This window comes from Apiospora hydei (genome assembly GCF_038363865.1).
Source record: "Apiospora hydei strain CBS 114990 chromosome Unknown utg000004l_segment0_segment0, whole genome shotgun sequence".
In the NCBI taxonomy this organism is placed as follows: Eukaryota; Fungi; Ascomycota; class Sordariomycetes; order Amphisphaeriales; family Apiosporaceae; genus Apiospora; species Apiospora hydei.
The window spans coordinates 3,157,670-3,178,500 of record NW_027117363.1 but is presented as its reverse complement, the minus strand read 5'-3'; the positions used below and the strand labels follow the sequence as shown (position 1 = coordinate 3,178,500).

The window sequence follows — 20,831 nt, the reverse complement described above, 5'->3', positions numbered from 1 at the left end:
GCCTGCTTTCTTCTCGATGCACATCTTCCCAGTATTCTGGACGGGCTAGGCAAAATCCGATGGCAGCAAAGCACTTGAGCAGCAGCAGCAAGAAGCAAAACCCCGACCCAACAGCCTGGTCCAGGTATAAGCCAGCATTGTCGTGGCCCATTCTTGCTGGACACTAGTATCTTGCAATTATTTAATCATTCTCACGACTTCCAAGGAAACCAGCACATTGATCACATTGATAAAGTAGCGACACACACGCTGCGGCACCATAGCTCCATAGCCAATGGTACGCGACGGCGTCATTGGCACGATTTCAGGGTATTGGTATTGGCTCCCACGAGCCCACGTCCGCCGGCGGCTTGTTTCGATGGTGATTGCCTCTTATCCATTCTCGAAGGAAGAAAAAGGTTGGTTCTATTAGGTTCAACTCGACATGTAACCTTCCGGGGGTTCGTACCAGAGGCCGGCTGATTGCGTACCCAGCGAGCGCCCCGGGACACGGCACTTCAAGACATTCCAAACTTACGACTCTTATCCGCTTGCTTCTGTGCCTGTGGATCGGCGGAAAGTGATCCAATTTCCAGGTCGACAGAAAAGATGATCTGAGCCAAATCGCAACCGAACCAAAACCAAACAAAAAAAAAAGAGCCGGTAGCATCAGTCGATCGTCGCCCCTGTTTCCTGGCGTTCCTTCCCAACCCAAACCCAAACCCATCGAATAACACCCTTGCCGCACATCGGTTTGTTTCGTGGCCGCACATTTGATGCCTGCCACCAACAGCCGACTATTGATGTGTAGCTTCCCTCATACATTGCATCGCGTGAAATGCAATTGAGAAGCTCAGCTGGACATTCCGCGCCCGCTTGCGCTTCCTCTGCGCAATCCCAAGATAGGACGACGGCTATTGTTTCTTCAGTCCAGTGCACAGGCTGCCTCTCCTTTCTCAGCTCCACATGCAAATTAGGACCTGACAGAACCGGTCCCGAGGGACCCAACTTGCGCCGAACTAGACCTGCACTACGCATTCCCCCCGCCGGCGATCGGGTTCCATCAGTACAAGTGTAGCCCAGTATCCGTCCCGAGCGTCTCAGGGTCAGACTGTCTATGTGCCACTCACCACCCCATTCTCACTTCGCGGTGTGGCTGGTAATGCAATGCAGGGTCGTGGGGGAATACCCTCGACCGTACGGGAGTACACACGTGCAGAAGAATACTGCCGAGAGCACTACCTACAACACTGCCCCAGTGGATCTTTGGGTCCCCAGGTCAAAGGAGGGCTTATCGGTATTCGCGACATCCATCCATTCTCCTATTTCAAGGCCTCCAGTTCGCGAGACGTATCGTTTGCTATGTAGCACGAACACAAACCGCGCAGCTGGGACGCATCAGACAGACTGAGCACGTATGAATGAGGCCTCTCTCTCAGCAGCGTGCATTTACGTACAAACCAAAGTCACGCAGTGCGGTGCTTTCGCATATGTGATACGCAGTACCAGAGCAGTGAACTGGGAAGTTGCCTGCACTTGCCACGGCACTGCTTCCCGAGCAGAAGAGTCGTCGTCTAACGGCCACGGCGTTCGGTGATCGTAGGGCCCGGTTCGGCAACCGTACTGGCTGGCCGCTGCTACCAATCAACCACCTCGTTCTCAGAACTCAAGAAGAATACCCATCATTGATACTTCGAGGGAGCAGTTAATATCAAAGGACCAGTTGAGAGATCATGTGGCTGTCGGAGCTCCCACAGCTATTGATCGACTAGTAGTTGACGCCATTGGTCCACCCCAGCTAACAAGGTTTATTTTCAAGCTAGCTCTATTTGCCGCGACTTAGAACTAGACAAAGACAGAGGCTGCGGAGAGGGAGGTCACGTGAGATCCTAGAGGATATACTAGGTACCTAGTCAGGTAACAGAAATTGCAGATGTCTCTTTCTCTGATCTCTTATATACCACCAATTACTTTAACCTTATTTGTTGCCCTTTATAGATTGGGAATTAACTTGACTTTTGGTGTAATGACACTGCTATTTGAAGTCTGCCATGGAATCAAGGCCCAGGTGTATGTATAAGAGCCAGAGGCATTCTGCTCACCAATACCCGAGGTCCTCGGAGACAGAGCATGGAGAGGCTCAAAAAGCGCAAGGCAACATGTTCCTCTTACCCTCGCACATCCAATTAAATGCATCCTTTCGTAAAATACCTATCTTGCTAGCAGGTGCCATGGGCCATGGCAGGTCGGCTCGAGGGTCAAGATGCTGCCAGCCCCAACAGGAAGCAAAAGACATATGTCCTATAGCGTCGCTTGACTCAAGTGCAACGATTACAAACCCTTGGATGATGAGAGTGGAGAGAAGAACTGACCGAGATATATGCATGGCCCAGCACCCCAAGGCAACCCCTTTTTTATCTCGATATACAAGGTGCTCTGCCTGGGCACATTTGATGTCAGACTCTCTTAGTATCTAAGTCTGATAGTGTAGATACAAATAACTGCTCAATGGCTCTCTACGCCGACTTGACTGTATAACTTATGGAACCCGTCTGAGCCTGGAAAAGTAGTCAACACTGGTTGCGCCTTGGACCATCTCTCAAGTGCTTCGACCACGTCTTTCTTAGACAACTCCCGATTCAGTGGTCTATACGCCAAGTTGCTTACGATGAAATGTTGCCCGGCTAATATTAGTATTTAGCAATGCTGGCCAGTCTGAATATACGGGTTGCAAATGTAGAATTTTGTCCCAACGCTGTTGGTGGCCCAGTTATCAATTTCAGGGAATCAAACGAGCTATCAATGTAGTCCGAAGATCTAGCATGCCTAAGTCAAGCCTAGGATAACAGCAACATTAGTTTAAACTGGAGAACTGCTCTATTCTCGCCTAAAGGATATCTCGGACGGTGAACGCTGTCTACCTTAATACACAATAACACGGGGCAGGCAACTGCTATTCATATCTAGTCACAATCAGGCTATGAATCACGAATCCTGTACAATTACTTTTACAAATAGAAAACTGTCGATATTGCTTCTCACGCATATTGAGCAAACCGAGGTACGTCAGCAAGCGGTAAGGGGCACATCCAAGAAGCCCTTCACACACGAACACTAAGCAAACTGTCTACTCACCGTATTCTTCCTAGTCTATGAATTAAAACCCACCAACAATGTCTAATGTCGCACGCCATCCCTCGGGAGAAAATGTTACAGTACAGGAGCTATCTCACCTCTTTTTATTGCCCTCGTGATATCATTCAAACTTCTAAGTATAATCGATTTGCTAGATGACCGCTCCTCAAAAACGACCATGATCTTGCCTCTTCTTATATGCACATGAAATGGGATCTCGTCCCCCGCCCTGAATATATTTGTCTATGTTATCCAGTCTGATGCTCTGTCAGTAGTCTACTTTGGTGTAGTACTGAAAATAGTCATCACTTCACGAAATACGATAATTACAGATCTGATAAATCTCGGTAGTAGAAAAAGAAGATAGCTAACTGGTCAACTATGTACAAGTAAGTGCATCTGCCTAAGATGTCAACTCCCATTCGCCCGGAACTGACCATGGCTTGCCTCCGCCCCTGAATAAGAATAACCAAGGCATTCCGCAGTATCTCGTCTAGATGCTCGAGACACCGGTCCGTAACCACTTTCCGCTTAAGGATGTTGTCGTATTAGTACTCAGTGAGAACCATATTCCTCTCCTCTGCATCATCCGTGCCCCCTCAATGAAGAGCCCCATCATAATTTTGCATGGCCCCGTCCTCTGAAGTTGCCCACACCACCACAATTGCCTTTATTTCTCATATTTTTCCAACTCATTCTTGCGGTCTCGTTCTCTTCTCAAAATTTCATCAGCTTCTTCCCACGCCTCCAGATGCCTCCGAACAAGGACACCCCACAAAAGCTGCAGGGTATCTAACAAACACCCCCTGAACGCCAGGCAAGAAAAAGCATAACCCAATTTGCGCAGCACATTACGGATAACAGCTTGATACTGGTATATAGATGTAGAACCAGAATCAAGCTAGCGGGTGGGATCGCCCAGGTCTGGTAATCGGTCCAGCAATAAGAGCGGCGCGGCTATGGCGTGTGCCATGAAAAGGGGAGGTCGTCGTCAATTACTGGATGATTTTTGAGCACAAAAGGCATTTGATGGGCTCTGTCCATGATTTTTCACCACCAGAAACGTCTTGCCGGAGGTCTGTGATCTCCACTACCGGCGGAGATAAGTCGTTTCTGATGACGCCCTCGAAGAGACCTTCGTAGGGCTTGGATGCGCTCAACTCAGCAGCGTCTGATTTTCGTGGACGACCCCTCTTTTGGGCTCGTTTTTATTGCTGGAAGCCACGGGTATGGTGGTGTTGTCCTTCCCGTCAACATCCATGTTCTCGGCGTTGTTCTCGACATCGGCAAGCTTGATGGTCTTCTGGTCTTCTGGCTTTACGTCAATTGAATGCTGGGTTGTTTGGGCAGCACCGGACTCGCTCGGACTAAGAGGTCGCTTGGGTCCCTCACCATCCACGTCCTCTTCCTTAACAGGCTTCGATCTGTGGGACTTGTCGGTACCGAGGCGTTCGTAGGTAGCCATCAGGGCTTCGCGGAGTAGACAGTCGTCATGTAGCCAGCTTGAGCAGCCTTCACTGTTGCAGCCAATCAAAGTCTTATCGGGGTTTTCGGGCTGATGGCAGCGGCAGCGAGGTTCTACAGACTGTAATCGAGAAGGTTAGTAGGTGCTCCGTTGGGTGTTGCCAGCTGCGAACTTACTGATAGCTCCATGGTTCGCACATCTATAGCTTGTCGCCAGTACAGGGCCGACTGGATCTCCTCTTCATTTTGCTCGTCCCATTGGTTCACCGTGGCCGAGGCTGTAACACTGACAACGTTTATGACGTCCACTATTGGTTTGTTAGAAGACTGCTGCCAGAATGTATACTTAAGAAGAACGTACTGTGGTTGGAAGCAATAAGCTCGTTACGCCCATGGTACGGCTGCCTGCCTTGAACGTATTTCTTCCCATCCTGGGTGCCTGAGGGCAGCTCATCGGGCCAGTACATCCAGTATACTCTTGCGTATACGTGATGCTCGTCGCTAGCACGAATCTCGAGAATTCGAGCAACCCAATCATCATCCGATCGCTTCCTTGGCTGCATCGCTTCGTCTGGGTTCTTCTGGCGCTGAATGGTCGAGCTGTTGGCGACAAAGATGAAGCCTTCGCTGTAGTATTTGATTCCGTTCACTATGAAAAGTAGTCAGTCGCGTTAGTCCAGAGGCTGCGAGAACGCGCAAAGAAGCTGCCGGAATAAACGTACAAACAAAGCTATTGTATCTAGTCATGCCGACCCAGTCCTCGTTCGGCTTGACAGAGAAGTGGCGGTCCATTGTGTTGTTAGGATCCTTGAACTTGCCCGTAGGCGCAAAGGGCGACACCTGCAGAGGGATCTTTTGCGGCTGTTGAGGAGTCTGGTCTTCTGAGTCCTGGCGCCTCCTCTTCTTCTGCTTCTGCTTCTTGTCCTTGTCGCCCGGAGTCGGGTGCTCTACCTTAAAGGGGCATTCCGCCCAGCTCTCGTCCTTTTCAGCCCGTGGTCGCTTGCGTGCGGTCGCCATGGTCTGAAGCTCTGAAGCTCTGTGCAGCAGGCGCGCTTGGGGGAAAAGGTCGTATTAGGCGACGAGGGTCGGTTCGGCAAGTGACAGCAGGCAACAGTTGCTTGTCCTCAAGATGAAAGAATGGCGCGTTCTGCGAGGTTGAGGCGCAGGTGCAATGAAAATTCTAGTGGAGGCGCCCGAGGCGAGGGAAACAGTTTGTCGCAAACCCAGCCGGTCGGAGGCCGTAATCCCTTGAGCGCGTGTGCGCAGTGGTGTGATCGCGACAAGTAATCTCCAATGCAACGAGAAGGCAACAGGACTTGACTCGAACAGGTACAAGAATGATAAAGCAAAAGAAGTGGTGTTGGACAGTATAAAGTTTTGATGGATTTGTAAGTTGCGCGCCTAGTGGAGAGAAGAGTGGTGATATCGATCGAAACCCGCCGGTCGCTCAATGGAGAATTCGGTGGCGGGGGAAGGGCATCACCAAGCCAAATCAATCACAGCCAGCAAAAAGAGAGCCGAGATAGCTAGAAAGCTAGCTGTCTTTTTTGCTGACGGGGCACGCAAGTGATATGGGGGGATGGTGAGGATGTCAGATTCGGGGGTGTGTTTTGGAGACCGACAGCAGCTCTGACAAGACGCGACTAATACTTTGGGGAAAATGGATGTTGGGTTCCAATTGCCGAGCCGGTGGAGAGAGTGCAAGAGACGAGCAATGGGATGCGATGGTGAAGGTGGTGATGCGATGGAGAAGATGGATGCGCACGGCGGAAGGATGGGACTGCCAACCTCGCTCAATCCCCGTCTGCCTGATAGGTACAGTCCAGTAGTAGTGGTAGTGGTATTAGCAGAGGACGATCAATTGGGCGCTGTCGTATCGGTCGGTCGGGGTCGGTCGGGGTCGGTCTTCGCGATCGCGTATTGCTGACAGAGCTGGACAGTCAATGAGTGGACTGACTGACTGACTGACTGGACTACCTCCCAAGTTGCTAGCCACCTGCTTTTTTTTAAAACCTCTAAATCGTTATTAGATGGAGCCCGGGAGAGGAACAGGGAAGGGAAGGAGAGAAAAAAAAATGCTGCTGGACAAGCACCAGCACGTGATTTGGAGACGCCAGACAGAGGCGGCTGGGGACGAGGGAACTAGCGAGTAGCACGGTACAGTAGGAGGTAGCGACTACCTAACCTTAGTTGCTTAGGTACTGACTGTCACTACCTCTCTCGGATCCTGGCTCGGAAACATTTTGAGTAGTAAATGTGGCTCTAACGGTTGATACGCCGATGTGCTTCTCTTGTCCTGGCCTTACCACCGATCAACTATAGCCCCAATGTCATGCAAGTATTCCTGTGGGTTTGGCGAGTTGCATATCTTCATCATGTCTTCATCTGCCGATACTAGAGCCTTGAATGCCTGGGCAGGAACCAATTACCAGTTGACCTCAAGTGCTATGTACCTGGCTCTACGCCGTATAAGCCAATAGGCTTTGTAAGTGCACACCAACATAGCGATGTACATCTCTACAGCTACAATTCTACATAACGATAGAGGCAACTCCTATGCTGATCGAATAAAACATGCCACTCCATGTGTGTAACGCATTCCACAGTTTTACTACATACATGCACGCCGCACAAAAAGGACCGACACCAACACTACGCGTATTGGCAATAGGCAGTACAAGCTGCCGTGGTAGTGACTTTTCCAAGCAGTTCGGCCCCCAACGCACGCAAACCAATGACGTTGGTTCAATGCTATGAATGCTCAGGCTAATTTTACATGCCATTGAGTTTAACCGCGGCATAACTGCTTTGCATGCCTCGCCAGTTCCGAGCTACCTAGGGAGCTGGCTGTTGGGTTTGCCAGGGCGCATCTCACCAGCCACGGATGCTATGTTGGTTGTAACTGATTGCTGCGCTCGACTTGTTTTGCCTATGATCGACAGGCAAGGGAATATACGTTCTTATTTACTTGAGTATGTAAGGGAGTCTTGGAAACCAACATCGCCGCTACGCGAATGTTCAAAAGGGGCAGTCGAGGGTTCTTAATTCGGGAATACGCGGTTGCTCAAAGCATAATCAAGTCCTTCTACCATCATCACCATCACCGTCGTATGATGCAAGCATTCCGTGCGACTCGTCGTCCGCGTGGGAAAGATTAGATGAGTCTTCCTGGCTCTTAAACCCTTCGATCACCTCGGCCAACTTCTCGCCCTCAATCTTGCCCCTTTCCACATTCACAAAGTAGATGAGAGGTGCCGGAAGGCCGACCAGCACCGCCAGGAACCAGAAAGCGGGCCGGATCTCCCCAGAGGCGTCAATGATGGCACCAACAATGGCTGGCCCAAAAACGCTGGAACCCTTGTCAGTGATGGCATAGAGCGCGTAGAATGCGGCTTCCGATCCCGGAGGAATGAGCTCGCCATATAACGAACGGCAGTATGCCCCGAGCCCGCCCAACACCAGCCCGTAAATGGCAGCCAAGGGATACATCTCCCATGGCTGTTGAAGCCCGATGACTCCCCATTGCTTTACAAACGGTAAGTAGCCCAACAGGCCGTAAATGGGGATGATCTCAAATAGCGCTATACAAGCCAGTATTGTATGGTGAGGCGCGAGCTTGAAATATCGCGAGACGAATGACCAGGAGAATGCGCCTAGTACGCCCGTTGTCGTTGAAATGACATTGATCATCCCTAGCGCCCATGGTTTCATGCCCAATGCCGTTTTCGCATATAGAATTGCTGTAGTAGATGTTGTGGCAACGGCATCTGATAGCAAGAACCATGCTGCCAAGAAGAGCACGATGTCGCGAAGGCGCCTGGCAAGTTTGATTGTACGGTAAAGGTTCTTCCAGGCGTACCCGATATATGATAGCCAAGCCCAGCGGCCGTTTCCGTTTGTTTTGGGCAGTGGAGGCCCAGGCCGGGGTCTCAGCCACATCGCAGCAGGTATGGTGAAGATAGCCCACCAAGAGCCGATGACCAAGAGGACCACACGTTGTGACCATGTCGAGCTCCCCATTGCAATGAGTATGAGAATCGACATGCACTGGACAAATAAGCCAGCACCGTACCCGATCCCTATACCCTTGGCTGATATCTGCGTCGAAAGTTGCAATTCGATAGATGTGAGTTCCGAATGCGTGGGGGTCCTAACCAATTCATTGTAATCAGACGCGGCATCGTCTTGCGGCAACAACGCTGTGGTTGAGTTGTTCCGTGGCTGTTCGCCCGTGGTCCAGCGGCCATGCTGCGGCGATTCAGCTTCCGTCCCATGACGGTCGTCAGGTGTGACGACATCGGTGACCGCAGCCTCTTGAACCTTGGGATGATGACGGACCAGAAGGGGCAGAAACGAGTTCAAAAGGACAAACGATGCGCCGAACGACACGTTAGAAACGATGGCGAGCAGAGCGCCAAGGACGTAGATCTCCTTGAAGACGAAGATAAAGGCCATGACGCAAATACTGCCGACCCAGCCAAACGTCAGGAGCAGCCGCTTCCTGTAATTTCCGTGGTCGGCCGCACAGCTGATGCTGACGACAAGAAGGGCCTGAAGCAACACGCTGATGCTGAAAGTGTACATGGTGAAGCTAGCCGTGTTGATTTCGACACCGAGCACGTTGACGATACATTGCGATTCCTCCCCTTTAGCGTGCTTCGTGTCGCTGCTCGGGCATGGCGTCTTTCGATCGGATAATAGGACGCCATTATCTCTTGCAAGACTTTCGAGTAGGATTGGTATAAATGATGCTGTAGGTGTTGGGTGTTAGTCGCCACAGAATTCGGGGCTACGCATATATTGTCGCATGCAGGCGTGCACCGCGGCTGGACTTACAAATGGCTGTCGCATTGACGTTAAAGTTAGCTGTCTGTCTGTATCACCAACGACACGGGCGTCGCAACAGCACTGGAGAACGGACTTACCACATATCATATAAGTTTCGGCGGCAAAGGCGTACATGTACCTTTTTGGACCTCGGGGTTAGCATTTCCGGCGCTCAAAAGCCATGGTGTTTTGTTGCGCTTACCATCCAGCGAGCTCCTTGCCGGTGGTAGGGCGCGTATCTTCGCCCGGATAGCGACCCCCGTCGCGTTCCCCATTCTCCGTACTCGGGCTGGGACTCATGGTGTCGGACTCGGAAGTCGATCGTTCATCGTCGGCTTCAAAGGAAGATGTGTAAGATCTAAAAGATTTGGCGAAGGATGGTATTGACAAGAAGGGAGGCCGTGGAGGTAAGCGCTCTTCATTTCGAGGGACCATATTGGGTTCCGTGCCAGCAAGCGAGCCGTCGCACACACCACTAAACACCACCAATAGTTCCGTCTCTAGCTCACTGCACACCACCTGTCTGTACCCATACACCGCCACACGTACACACACCACCTGAACTCTGCGTACTTTAACCAGGCCGTGTGTATGCAAGGCAAAGCAAAGCAGAGCAAAGCAAAACAAAGCAGCAACAGCCTCAGCGTCAGACTCCCGTCATCTGCTAGCTCGAGATGGTATTACTATTATTAGTATTTGTTAGCCGACCAAAACCTCCCACCACTGGTCGACAGGCGCAGAACCGCAGCGCGGAAGACGGATGAAGCAGCTCCTTGGTTGCTTGTTGGTCTGGTTTACTGAGTTGCTGAGGTGTGATGCGCTGCTTTCGTATGCAGCAGTATCCAGAATTGCGCGTTAATCGGTTCAATACGTCTGGTGCAAGCGGGTGGGGGTGTCTTAGGAGGTATGCTTTGACATTCGATGGACGAGAACTGCATGTGCTGGCTGGCTGGCTGCGATCAATAGCAGTACGAACAAAAGGATCACCACGATGGGGTTTCCCACAACACAGTTATTCGACAAGAGAGGACGGAAAAAGCTGTGACGGGTCGAGGCTGGCAGAAAATGATCCGAGGGGACTCATTTCGCACCCGGCTTTGCGAATTAGTTAGTAGTGATTCTCGGCGTCTATCGCATCGACTAAAAGTAGATTTCCCACAGGCGACGCACCCGCCGCAATGTATTTGTGGCACGCACTCATCACTACGATCGTCGTTTTCCTAGGCGCAGCATTCTTGAAACCTCTGGTGAATGCCTAATGTGGATGATGGGCCGCAACGTCGAAACCCTCGTAAGATGCAAACAAGTATTTCCTTCACCTCTTTCACCGGGGCACTTTAGCGTATCCCCTTAAACCCTGAGACCCTGGAGAGGATGAGGGCTGGCAGGGCTGGCCAACGCCCGTTGAAGCTCTCTCCCCGCAGCGTTGAGACGCGGCAATCCCGCGCTGGGATCAAGGAGCTTTGGAGCTTGAAGCTTGGCTTTGCTGCGACGACTCCACTCCAGAGGCGAGAATGCGGGGTTATGGACTTACGGTGGCCCCCGAACAGTCATCCCACGCCTAGACCGAGTCGTGAACATCGCATTGCTGTTGGGACTGTCGAGTTGCTTGTGCTTGAGATTGTGCTTGTGCTTGAGCTTGTTCGAATGGAACCTTAATACGACAAGCTCGTGGCTTCGGGTGGCCTTGGATCTTCAGCTACCTAATGTTATCTTATTAGATGGGACGTTCTTGCTCGCAGGTTGATCCATCGGAATGCAACTTTTGACAGCCAGTCACAGGAAGGGACTGAATCCATCAGACTCAGCTCTATACCTTTTACGTAACAAGCGCCCAGCCTGTCACAAAGCTTGTGTCCCTCTCCCTCCCATCACAGTCTCTACTTCTACTTATACTTCTTCATACCTGAAGAGAGCTTGGATGAGACTCACTGCCTACCGTACGCTAACATCACCTCGAATGGTTAGCTCGATGAGGCGGCTGTCTGTGCCAACAATATCAACAAGGCCAGTGGCAATGGCAATACCAGTGTTCTCTAACATGCGACATCGTAACACCCTGCAATTTACAAGCAATATGGAAACGAATCCTGGTTGGCTTGTGATTGACCTTTGCGGCTGCCGGGGGTTCCTTCACCGATGTTCGATATTGGGAGAATGGAAATATACAACAGATCGGTCCACACCAGGTTCCAGGTCCAGGGTCGCTTAGGAGAGATGATGTAGTTCTACTCGTTGGAAGTGTTTTGCGCCTTGAATCGCACCGGAGCAAGTAGAAGCGTCAGACAGGCCCATACTTGACTCAACTTTGGATCCCTCTTACCATGCGAGTCAGCTCAGATAATGGAATTCGTGGAATATACCAGACCCGGTAACCGAAACGCCCTGGAAGTCGATATAAGCTCCTTTCATCCGCACAGGACGACTCAACCGGCATTGGCACATGGTCTGTATACCTGGACGATGACGACGATGTTGTTCACGGTGGCCGTCATTGGGGTCATCGATGCCAAGGCCGACACCCTGTCGTCGATCATTCTGGGGTGCTTGTTTTCTATCTACCCTTTTCAACTACCGTATGTGCTGCTATTTTGGCACCTGACCCGAATGCTATTCTTTCAGGCTATTGTCTTCACCCACAGTTGACGTGTTTCTGGGTTCCATATATCCCAAGATTCGCCTAGTCAACCCAGATCCCATTCGTGGATCTGGAGGCCCATTTTCCCCATTGGGTGCTGTTGCCAACCGCCCCGATGCTTCCCCATACTGTTGGACAAATAAGCCTCTCCTCGGGCCAGGAAGGGCTCAGGGGTAAGCTCTCGGCCCCGCACATTGCTTAATGGGAACTGCGTCTTCGCCCCTATAGCGGCTTGAGTCCGATTCCATGCACAGGGCCGAGCAAGCGCTATGGTTTGCGACGATGTGGCCATGTCTGGTTCGGGCATGATCTTCCGTGCTGGCTGGCTGCCGTACAGCTATAAAGCCCACGCCCAGAGCCGTCCTTCTATGATTACGCTCACCAGAAGCAACTGCACTCCCCCACTATCTACATAGCTCGGCGATCAAACTGGTCCATCAAGATGAAGTCCGCACTCGTTCTGCTCCTGGCTCCCCTGACAGCCCTTGCGGCCCCAGCTGAGCTGGTCGAACGCCAGTCCCATCCGAGTATCGACCAGCTGATCAAAGCCAAGGGGAAGCTCTACTTCGGGACGTGCGCCGACCAGCGCACCTTGTCCAACTCCCAGAATGCCGGCGTGATCAAGCCCGACTTTGGCCAGCTCACCCCCGAGAACTCCATGAAGTGGGACGCCACCGAGCCCTCGCGAGGCTCCATGAGCTACGGCGGTGCTGACTACCTCGTCAACTGGGCCCAGGAGAACAACAAGACGGTCCGCGGCCACACCCTCGTTTGGCACTCGCAGCTTCCTGGCTGGGTGAGCAACATCCGAGACAAGGCGACCCTGACCACTGTCATTCAGAACCGTTAGTTTTTTCTCGTGTAGCTACCACTCGATGATCATGCGTCTCGTACGAGCAATTGCTAACTTCACACGGAAAAGACGTGACGAACCTCGTCACTCGATACAAGGGAAAGATCCGAGCCTGGGTAGGTTTCTCAACATGACCCTTTACTCGGAGACATCTCGAAATACTAAGACCACCAACAGGACGTCGTGAACGAGATCTTTGACGAGAACGGCGGCCTGCGGGGGCTCCGTCTTCTCCCAGGTCCTGGGCGAGGATTTCGTCCGCATCGCCTTCGAGGCCGCGCGCAAGGCCGACCCGGACGCCATCCTCTACATCAACGACTACAACCTTGACAGCCCCAACTACGCGAAGCTGACCAACGGCATGGTCGCGCACGTCAAGAAGTGGCTCGCCGCCGGCGTCCCCATCGACGGCATCGGCTCGCAGGGCCACCTGCAGGCCGGCCAGGGGTCCGCCAACGCCCAGGCCCTCGCCGCGCTCGCCGCCACCGGCGTCAAGGAGGTCGCCATCACCGAGCTCGACATTGTCAATGCTGGCAGCAACGACTACGTCGCTGTGGTCAACGGGTGCTTGAACTTGAAGTCCTGTGTCGGCGTGACCGTCTGGGGCGTCCGCGATCCTGTACGTTTGTTTGAACTTTTCTATTGGTTTCATCATCTTCACCCTCAGCGTCTCCCCCTTGATTTGGGAGAATGTCCATCAAGTTTATCGTATGTGCTAACGACTCATGACCTCAGGATTCGTGGAGATCCCAGAACAGCCCTCTTCTGTTCAACTCGCAGTATCAACCCAAGGCTGCGTACACTGCTGTCGCCAATGCTTTGAAATAAGTATAAGAGCAGGTGTTTGGCTGATGAGGCTCGGCATAGCTCGTCCTGTAACTTGCTGATGTTCAGTGACATACTGACTGGCTGAAAACGATGAGTAGCTCACATGAAGGGGAGTCAACTTTGAAACTTGAATGGCGAAAAAGATTGTACCAAACAAGTGTAAATCCAGGATATCATTCAGAACCGAAAGAATGAATGAACCGGATCTGAGCTCCATCGCGGATCTGAAGCGCATCAACTGTGTGAACAAACCTCTCGACATATAGAAACGATGGTCATATTCGCGATATTTGGTCTTCGTTGACACCTGATATGAACAAAAATGTAAAAGTCTAGATAGACACCTAACTCTCCACGGAAAGGCTAGTAAGGGTATTATTTTCAGAAAGCGACCAACCGCTCATCCACCGCAGCAGCAGCGCCACCTCATAGTAATTAGTTCCCAGCGCCGAAGTTGAATATATCTGACATGAAGTTCAAACCCCATCCGAAATCATCACGAAGCAAAGCAACATTAAGCAAGCCTCTTCCTCTTCTGTTCCCCTCTCTCTCACTTTTTGAACATGCCAAAGATCTTGTGCTTGAGCTTGTCGGCGGTGCTGGTCTGCGGCTCGGCGGCGGGCAGCGACGAATCGGCCATCTTCTTCTTCTTGCTGGCCTCGTCGTCGTCGGTCAGGTGCACGTTGGCGGCGCCTCCGCGGCCCGTGTGGAAGGGCTCCTCCTCGGACTTGCGCGTGGCCGCGGCGGGGACCACGTCCTTGTCGGTCCGTAGGCCTGGCTCCTTGCCCGGCTCGCCTATGTTGCCGCCGCCTGTATGACGTGAAGAAAAGGGAGGGTTAGAAGCAGCCCGTGTGTAGAAAAATATAGGAGAATATGCGGAAAGAGCGGACGGCGGGTGGGTGCTTCAACAGAGGGGGAGTGGGCAATTGAATGAGTAAGTTGAAGCTTGAGGACTTCAAGATTGGAAGCTCAACACTCGAGAGCTTCCTTTCCTAGGTGCTCCGATACGCGATTGAATCATGGCGCATATGAGATCAATGGAGATCACAGCACTTTGGCTTACCTCCGCGACCCGTCGAGTACGGCCCGGCGTTCTGGCTGCCTTCTTCGCCCTGGCGAGTGATCTCTCCATCGACATACGGAGTAGAGTCGGGGTTGATGTTACCGGCACCTCCACGGCCGTGCGATACTTCGGGGGCGGACATGATTGCCGGGTGCGGATAAAGGGAGTAGTCTCTCTGAGCAGAATGGATGTCGATTAGACACAGGTCGGACAAGTCTCAACAAAACAGTCAGTACGCAGCTTTGGCAGAAGCTTCTTCGCGAAAAGTAGAGTCAGTCAAGCCCGGTGACCGGCGTGCGTGTGGTGTGACTTTATCTACAAGACCCTTGTCGAACCTCCTGCATCATGTCATTGGGGGAAGAGCTGAGCCTAAAGCGATGCAGGTGACAAGGGAAGGGAACCCCCCAAGGGCCCAAGGGCGCGGCATCCCTCCAACCCCAAGCCGGCGGGCGAATCAAGAGCACGTACCTGATATTACGCGAGTAATACTGTAATACGATGCAGCAGTCAATAAACAAAAAGGCAATATCAGACGACTTTCTCAATTAGGCTGCCTGGCTACCGATGATCTCTCTTCCTTCGGGATGTCTTTTTCCTTGCTCAGCTGTATCATCCCAAGATTGCGGACGAAGTCTCGTTGCCTAATATGCGTGCTAACCGTAGTGTTCGTAGCTCTATCCTTGTACGTCTGTCAGGTCCACCGGCTCATGATAAGAAGGCAAGCAGGTACACAGCACATGCACTCAATAACCGTGTATGGAGGGTATTGGCTTCCCATCCACCTGCATGTACTGTGCCCGTAAAGGTTAAGACCGGCTTTGCAAGCAGGCCAAACTATCCATTCGGCCAAGGCAGTCTTCGTCGCAGAGCTCTTGGAAGCTGATGTTGTGACGTAATTTCGCTGCTCATCCCATGATAAGATAGCGAGCTGTCACTGGTGGGCGCGCGTCTGCCAAGGAACGGTGGCTGTCGGCAGCTTCGATGGCCTGAATCGGACGAACACTGCCTTTCAATAAGTAGGTAGGCTTCAGTTTAGGTAGAACAAGTCACTTCCCCGGCATCTAACCGAATATTCCAACGTCAAAGTGCATTTTGCGCTTAACCTAGTGAATGTGCACATATGCTACATACAATCTTTCTTATATATAACCCAATGAGACATTCCTGTTGTGGCAATTTCTATGTAGAAACCGCTGGCCACGGATTGAGCAACACAACGGGCATTGGCAAGACGCACAGCACAACGGGGTATTGAGAGAATCTGCCTGCCAGCTGGGCAGCCAGACCTCTTTAAGTTTGTGGTGCGCCAAGCCTTCGCTCTACGACCTTGTTCTTCGCGCATCCCTATCCCGCAAAGTCAAATCGCCAGATCTGGATGTTCTTCTCAAAGGAAGGGAGAATCGATGCCATTGGTGTCCCGTATGGCCCGAAGAAAGGTGGGTGGCTATCCATGAAGTCGCGCCATTGGATCCGATCGCGCATCACCAGCCGCGGATGAAGTGCAGTGATGTCCTCGGGGTCGTCGATGCCCCATTTGAACGCCGATCCGCTGGACCGCAGCGCTTTGATGAACGTCGTGAGGTTCACCGAGAGGCTGCCTAGCGAGTCGAAGATCAGCTGCCCGCCGTGCTCGCTGCTTCCGAAGTATTCCGCCAGGTCCCGTATCATGGCCTTGCCATCCTTGGGCTCGAGATAGGGCGTCAGGCCCTCGGCGATGATGAGGGTCGGCCGGTCGGCCGGAATGTCCCGGTACCAGCCCGGCGCCGACACGTCCAGCGTCCGCAGCTTGTAGTCGCCTTCGGGCTGTGGTATCAGCCGCGACCGCAGGTCTACTACCAAGGGCTGGTCTATGTCGATCCACCGCACGCGCGGACTCTTGGCCACGCGGAAGAAGCGGCAGTCGAGACCGCAGGCTAGGTGCACGACAGTGACAGGTTCCGAATGCGCATCCAGAAACTCCTGGCACCACTGATCGAGCCGTTTGGCGCGATTGGCGATCCAAGTCACATATCGCTGGTCCGTCGTGAACTTGAAATGGCTTGCATCCATATCGACGTCGCACCTTTCCAGCAGCTGCCTGGCATACGGATCGGCGAGTATGGGGCTGGAGCTCTGGGCATCCCGAAGTTTGAACATGACCATCGGCAACAATGTTTGTTCTGATCCGGCGAGGATGACCTTCTCTTTGGGCAGACTCGGCGTGACGTTGATGTTGATTTCGCTGTTGGCGCAGCTCCCGGTGTTGCTCCTCGTGGGTCTGGGTCTGTCATCTAGCGGTTGCGAATCCGTCGTGGCTGTGGATTTTCGCGACGCAAACGTACGAAATGTCTCGGCGCTACGCCTCTTGCTTCCTCGGCGAGTCAAAGGCATGATTACTAGGTAGTGTTCAGGACGTCCATGTGCTTTGGGATTTTGGGTTGATGTAAAATTGTTTCTGAATGAGTTGACTTGATGCAGGAACCTACAGATTCAAGAGAGGAGGAGCGAGGCCATGGCCACTATTATCACCCTCGCGACCCCGTCGCAATGACGGGCGGCGGTGCTCGTGCTCGACCAAACAATGCTGAGCTGCATGACCGGGAAGGGAACCATGGCGAGGTGGGAAAAGTCGCCAGCGCCAGTCGCTTATGCTGTTTCGATTCCCCGGCGCGGTCCATAGTTCCACCAGGGTAAGCAAGCCGGGCGGCCAATGATGCCATTGTTGGCAATGGTGGTTTTAGCAAGCCGCGGTCTGCCTCGGGACCTAGCCATAACAGAAGCGCTATTCCTCGCCCTAATGGCTTCCATCTCCGTGCAGTCTCAACGGCAGTGGTTTCTCATTCGCGTCGACCGGCTCAAAACTCAGCCCTGCTTGGGCATGCAGACGGATCGGTCAGGGTTCATTTGTGGGTTTCGCCCTGTCGGTGTTTATTTTTCAAGCGAGTGGGTATCTTCCGGAGCCATTGGATGGGGCCGCTGTGGCCCTACAGTAGAAGCTCTTGTCTACAGTCGTCACATGAGACTACCTGCGCATACCATCATCAGTGTCGAGGCTTATTGAGACTCGAATGCTGATGAAGTCTACTTCAACTCCTTTCCTACAACTCGAGTTACGCTTGGTGGAGCAATCAGATTTGAACATCCAACTGGACTGGTGTTCGGTCGGTCTCGTGTTGGGCCTGCATCTTCGGGAAGAGAAAGCAAAACAACATCACGTTCCCACAATAATTCAGACCCGATCGATGGGATTAGATCGTGAAACAAGGGTCAATCCATCCTTTAACCTCGGCGCAAGTGCCATCTCTACACGGGGCAGATACCCATTTCTTGTCATTGGAGCTCGCGTGCCAGGTGCCTTACAGCAGGATCAATTTCTTCTCTCCAGCGTGTATCCATCATGGAAATAAGGCAGCTGTCAGTCGCGCGCTAGCCTGGCACTGCCATCCTCATTTGGGCACGAACGGTCTAGCAAGGTCTGCCATACCGCTGGCGGTTTATGAAATATTTTAGTAAGCACCTGTCATGAATGTAGGCTGCAGATCAGGCAACCCACTACGTCAACACAGCAGATCAGGCACGCACTGTCTCCATAGTATTTTAGCAGCTCATACTGCTCTAGTGCTCTGAACTGGGGGTGACTTGTCATTGAGCCAGATTTAGAGCACAGGCGCTGTCCTGAATACAGACAAATGTTGTTAGGGTACAGGGATAGTACCACCTAGGGAAAGCTCTGCCTCAGGGTCTTGAACTTGGTTCGCTTATGTTCAGTCTCAAAGGGAACTTCTACCTTCATGCAATCTTCGGATCAGTGTAAAGCTTCACATGCTATTTCTATATAGCCGTTGCGGCACCTTCTCTCAATCACCCGAAGCCAGAAATGGCTATCTTGGCCTCCTTGGCAGTGTCTATTATGCCAGGATTGTAAAACACGCCACAGCAAGGTGATGTCTCTGCATTGAGAGCTCCTGAGTTTGCAGTGCATATGGAAAGATGGTTGGGAGGCAGCTGGTTTGGCCAAGCTTGGCAAGGGTAAGGCCAAAACAGACAGTGATAAAGGAAATATCTGGGAGTTTACCTCAGTGACAGGAAATTCAACATGTTGCCTGTATGCCAGTCTCTGGCTTGGAAAATGCCAGTATAACACAACGAAAGAATATAAGGATGTAACCCTAACCCCAACCCCTACCCCTACCGTAACCATATCCAGGATAAGAAAGGGGGCTGCTCAACAGACATGAGGTCTTATGAGCAGACCGCTGTGCATTTTCTAGGATTATGTTTTTCTCGTCCTCATGTCTGTTGAGAATGCAACCTCTACAGACTCCATACGCACGATGATAGAGATCACTAGCCGACGTCACAACAACGGGGCTTGCTGGCTATAGCCTCGAGGCGGAAGGACAGGGCTCCGTCTCATCTTGATACACGATATGAAAGCCTCATTCATCCACAGTATCCTCAAACCATTTTGCCAGAATCTCCCAGTCAACTTCGTCTACAGCCCATTCAGCTGCGGCGGGCACCCGAACAATATAGTCAAAGACAACTCTTCCATATCCATTCTGGGCTGCACTTTGTGACATTGCAAACCAGCTCCCGGCGTCCACAACTTTGAGCTTGGATTGTAGAGATGCAGCTACGCTACCTAGCTATCAGTTAGCCCTATGATACGTTACAACAAGGGATTTGTGTGTAAAAGGACAAGGAATAAACTAATTACTTACCTTTGCGCACTCCTCCAACCCCCAACCAAGACGGCTCAGGGCTGGACCCCAGACCACCTGCGGTGCAAACATCAGCCCCGTCATGTACAATAACCAAGCTGCAGAGAAGGTTGCGTCGACAAGTGCCTGTGCTGTATCATCCTGGAAGTCCTTATTTTTCTGTCGCAACCACTGTGCAACTGTTTGCAACAGCTGGCCGGGGATTTTGCAAAAGCCCCCAAATATGCAATAAGGCTCTATTTTGGCTGTGAGACGAGTGCCTAAGCGTTCCAATAAATTTGCGGTATCTTCTGTGACCTTAAGGAGGTCTCGCAAAAACTCAGATAACCATTCTTGTTGCCATGGGAACAGGCTTCTGAAGGCACGTCTCATCTGGCTCGCCCCAAATCGTCGAACCTTTGCTTTGATCGACTCCCAGAACTCCTTGGCCTTTCTGTGAACCTCTGCTAGGAACTTGCCCATTTTCTTCACGCAACCGAGAAACTTCACGATCCAGTTGTAGAAATCTTTGGGCTTAGCATCGTCACTTGCTTTGGGCTCCAGATCCTCATTGTAATATGTGTCCACGTCGTAGTCAGAGTACTCAGTGTAGTGTTTGGCATCCTGGACGAAATTGGATGGTTTATACCACATCCTACCCGTTTCTTGTGGAAGATGAAGCCAGAGGCCTTGGTCATGAGGTATATTTTCATTGTTTTCGGGTGGGAAGGGCTGTGATAGGAAGAGCGGGAAATGTCGAACAACGTCAGTTACCCATTCCAAAAGACATTGGCCAAGAATGGCAAAACATATGAACAAAATAAAAGGAAGCTTCATTTTGTCTTGATTTTGTGATGGCCGACGCTGTTAACTATTTGCTGATCGGTTGACAGAGAGAGAGAGAAAGTGTGCGAAAAAACGGTGGGAGAGAGTGCGTATTAGAGAAACAGCAAACGACCAAGCAAACGGCCACTTGCTACTGTGTAACAGCCTTTCAAAAACTGCTGCTGGCGATAACAATATCCGTCTATTGTTTCGTATGCAGGCCATAACACCTAGGCATCCATTGTGTCCGTCAAACCCGACAAAAGCACCAATGCGGATAGTTGCATGTATCCAAAAAGGGGTCAATACCCCAAACAACTCTAGCGCGACTCAATAATCACTTTCTGGCATGAGATTTGTCCGCATTCTGAGCTGTAAGCCCTGTAAATCGATACAGTTGATTCCTTAGATGCCCCTCCCGTACACTGGTGGGTCAGCCTTGTTGGGGATGGAGAAGCACTTGTCCTCGTACCAACAAAGCTTCAGGTAGTTATGACTTCCCTTAGCTGCGCTGCATCTCTTAAAGGCCTCTGCGAA

At 51.8% G+C, this 20,831-nt stretch overlaps 6 protein-coding genes across 6 annotated transcripts; 1 reads left to right on the top strand and 5 right to left on the bottom strand.

Moving 5' to 3' along the window:
• Nucleotides 1-4,109: 4,109 nt before the first annotated feature.
• Nucleotides 4,110-5,595, bottom strand: PG997_003527 (uncharacterized protein; the record flags this gene model as incomplete). The annotated part of the gene is made up of 5 exons (XM_066807842.1): nucleotides 4,110-4,307; nucleotides 4,340-4,699; nucleotides 4,756-4,886; nucleotides 4,940-5,227; nucleotides 5,301-5,595. 5 exons carry the CDS (start codon nucleotides 5,593-5,595, stop codon nucleotides 4,110-4,112), a joined length of 1,272 nt encoding a protein of 423 aa, XP_066671460.1.
• A 2,058-nt stretch (nucleotides 5,596-7,653) lies between these two features.
• Nucleotides 7,654-9,840, bottom strand: PG997_003526 (uncharacterized protein; the record flags this gene model as incomplete). Its single annotated transcript, XM_066807841.1, has 3 exons — nucleotides 7,654-9,329; nucleotides 9,504-9,544; nucleotides 9,608-9,840. 3 exons carry the CDS (start codon nucleotides 9,838-9,840, stop codon nucleotides 7,654-7,656), a joined length of 1,950 nt encoding a protein of 649 aa, XP_066671459.1.
• A 2,645-nt stretch (nucleotides 9,841-12,485) lies between these two features.
• Nucleotides 12,486-13,724, top strand: PG997_003525 (glycoside hydrolase family 10 protein; the record flags this gene model as incomplete). Its single annotated transcript, XM_066807840.1, has 4 exons — nucleotides 12,486-12,888; nucleotides 12,966-13,012; nucleotides 13,135-13,515; nucleotides 13,632-13,724. 4 exons carry the CDS (start codon nucleotides 12,486-12,488, stop codon nucleotides 13,722-13,724), a joined length of 924 nt encoding a protein of 307 aa, XP_066671458.1.
• Nucleotides 13,725-14,274: 550 nt separating this feature from the next.
• On the bottom strand, nucleotides 14,275-14,929 carry PG997_003524 (uncharacterized protein; the record flags this gene model as incomplete). The annotated part of the gene is made up of 2 exons (XM_066807839.1): nucleotides 14,275-14,534; nucleotides 14,788-14,929. 2 exons carry the CDS (start codon nucleotides 14,927-14,929, stop codon nucleotides 14,275-14,277), a joined length of 402 nt encoding a protein of 133 aa, XP_066671457.1.
• A 1,202-nt stretch (nucleotides 14,930-16,131) lies between these two features.
• Nucleotides 16,132-17,157, bottom strand: PG997_003523 (O-methyltransferase domain protein; the record flags this gene model as incomplete). Its single annotated transcript, XM_066807838.1, has 1 exon — nucleotides 16,132-17,157. The coding sequence occupies one exon, from the start codon at nucleotides 17,155-17,157 to the stop codon at nucleotides 16,132-16,134; it is 1,026 nt and encodes a 341-aa protein (XP_066671456.1).
• A 2,048-nt stretch (nucleotides 17,158-19,205) lies between these two features.
• PG997_003522 (uncharacterized protein) lies at nucleotides 19,206-20,306 on the bottom strand (the record flags this gene model as incomplete). Its single annotated transcript, XM_066807837.1, has 2 exons — nucleotides 19,206-19,411; nucleotides 19,487-20,306. The coding sequence occupies 2 exons, from the start codon at nucleotides 20,304-20,306 to the stop codon at nucleotides 19,206-19,208; spliced, it is 1,026 nt and encodes a 341-aa protein (XP_066671455.1).
• Between the last annotated feature and the right edge of the window lie 525 nt (nucleotides 20,307-20,831).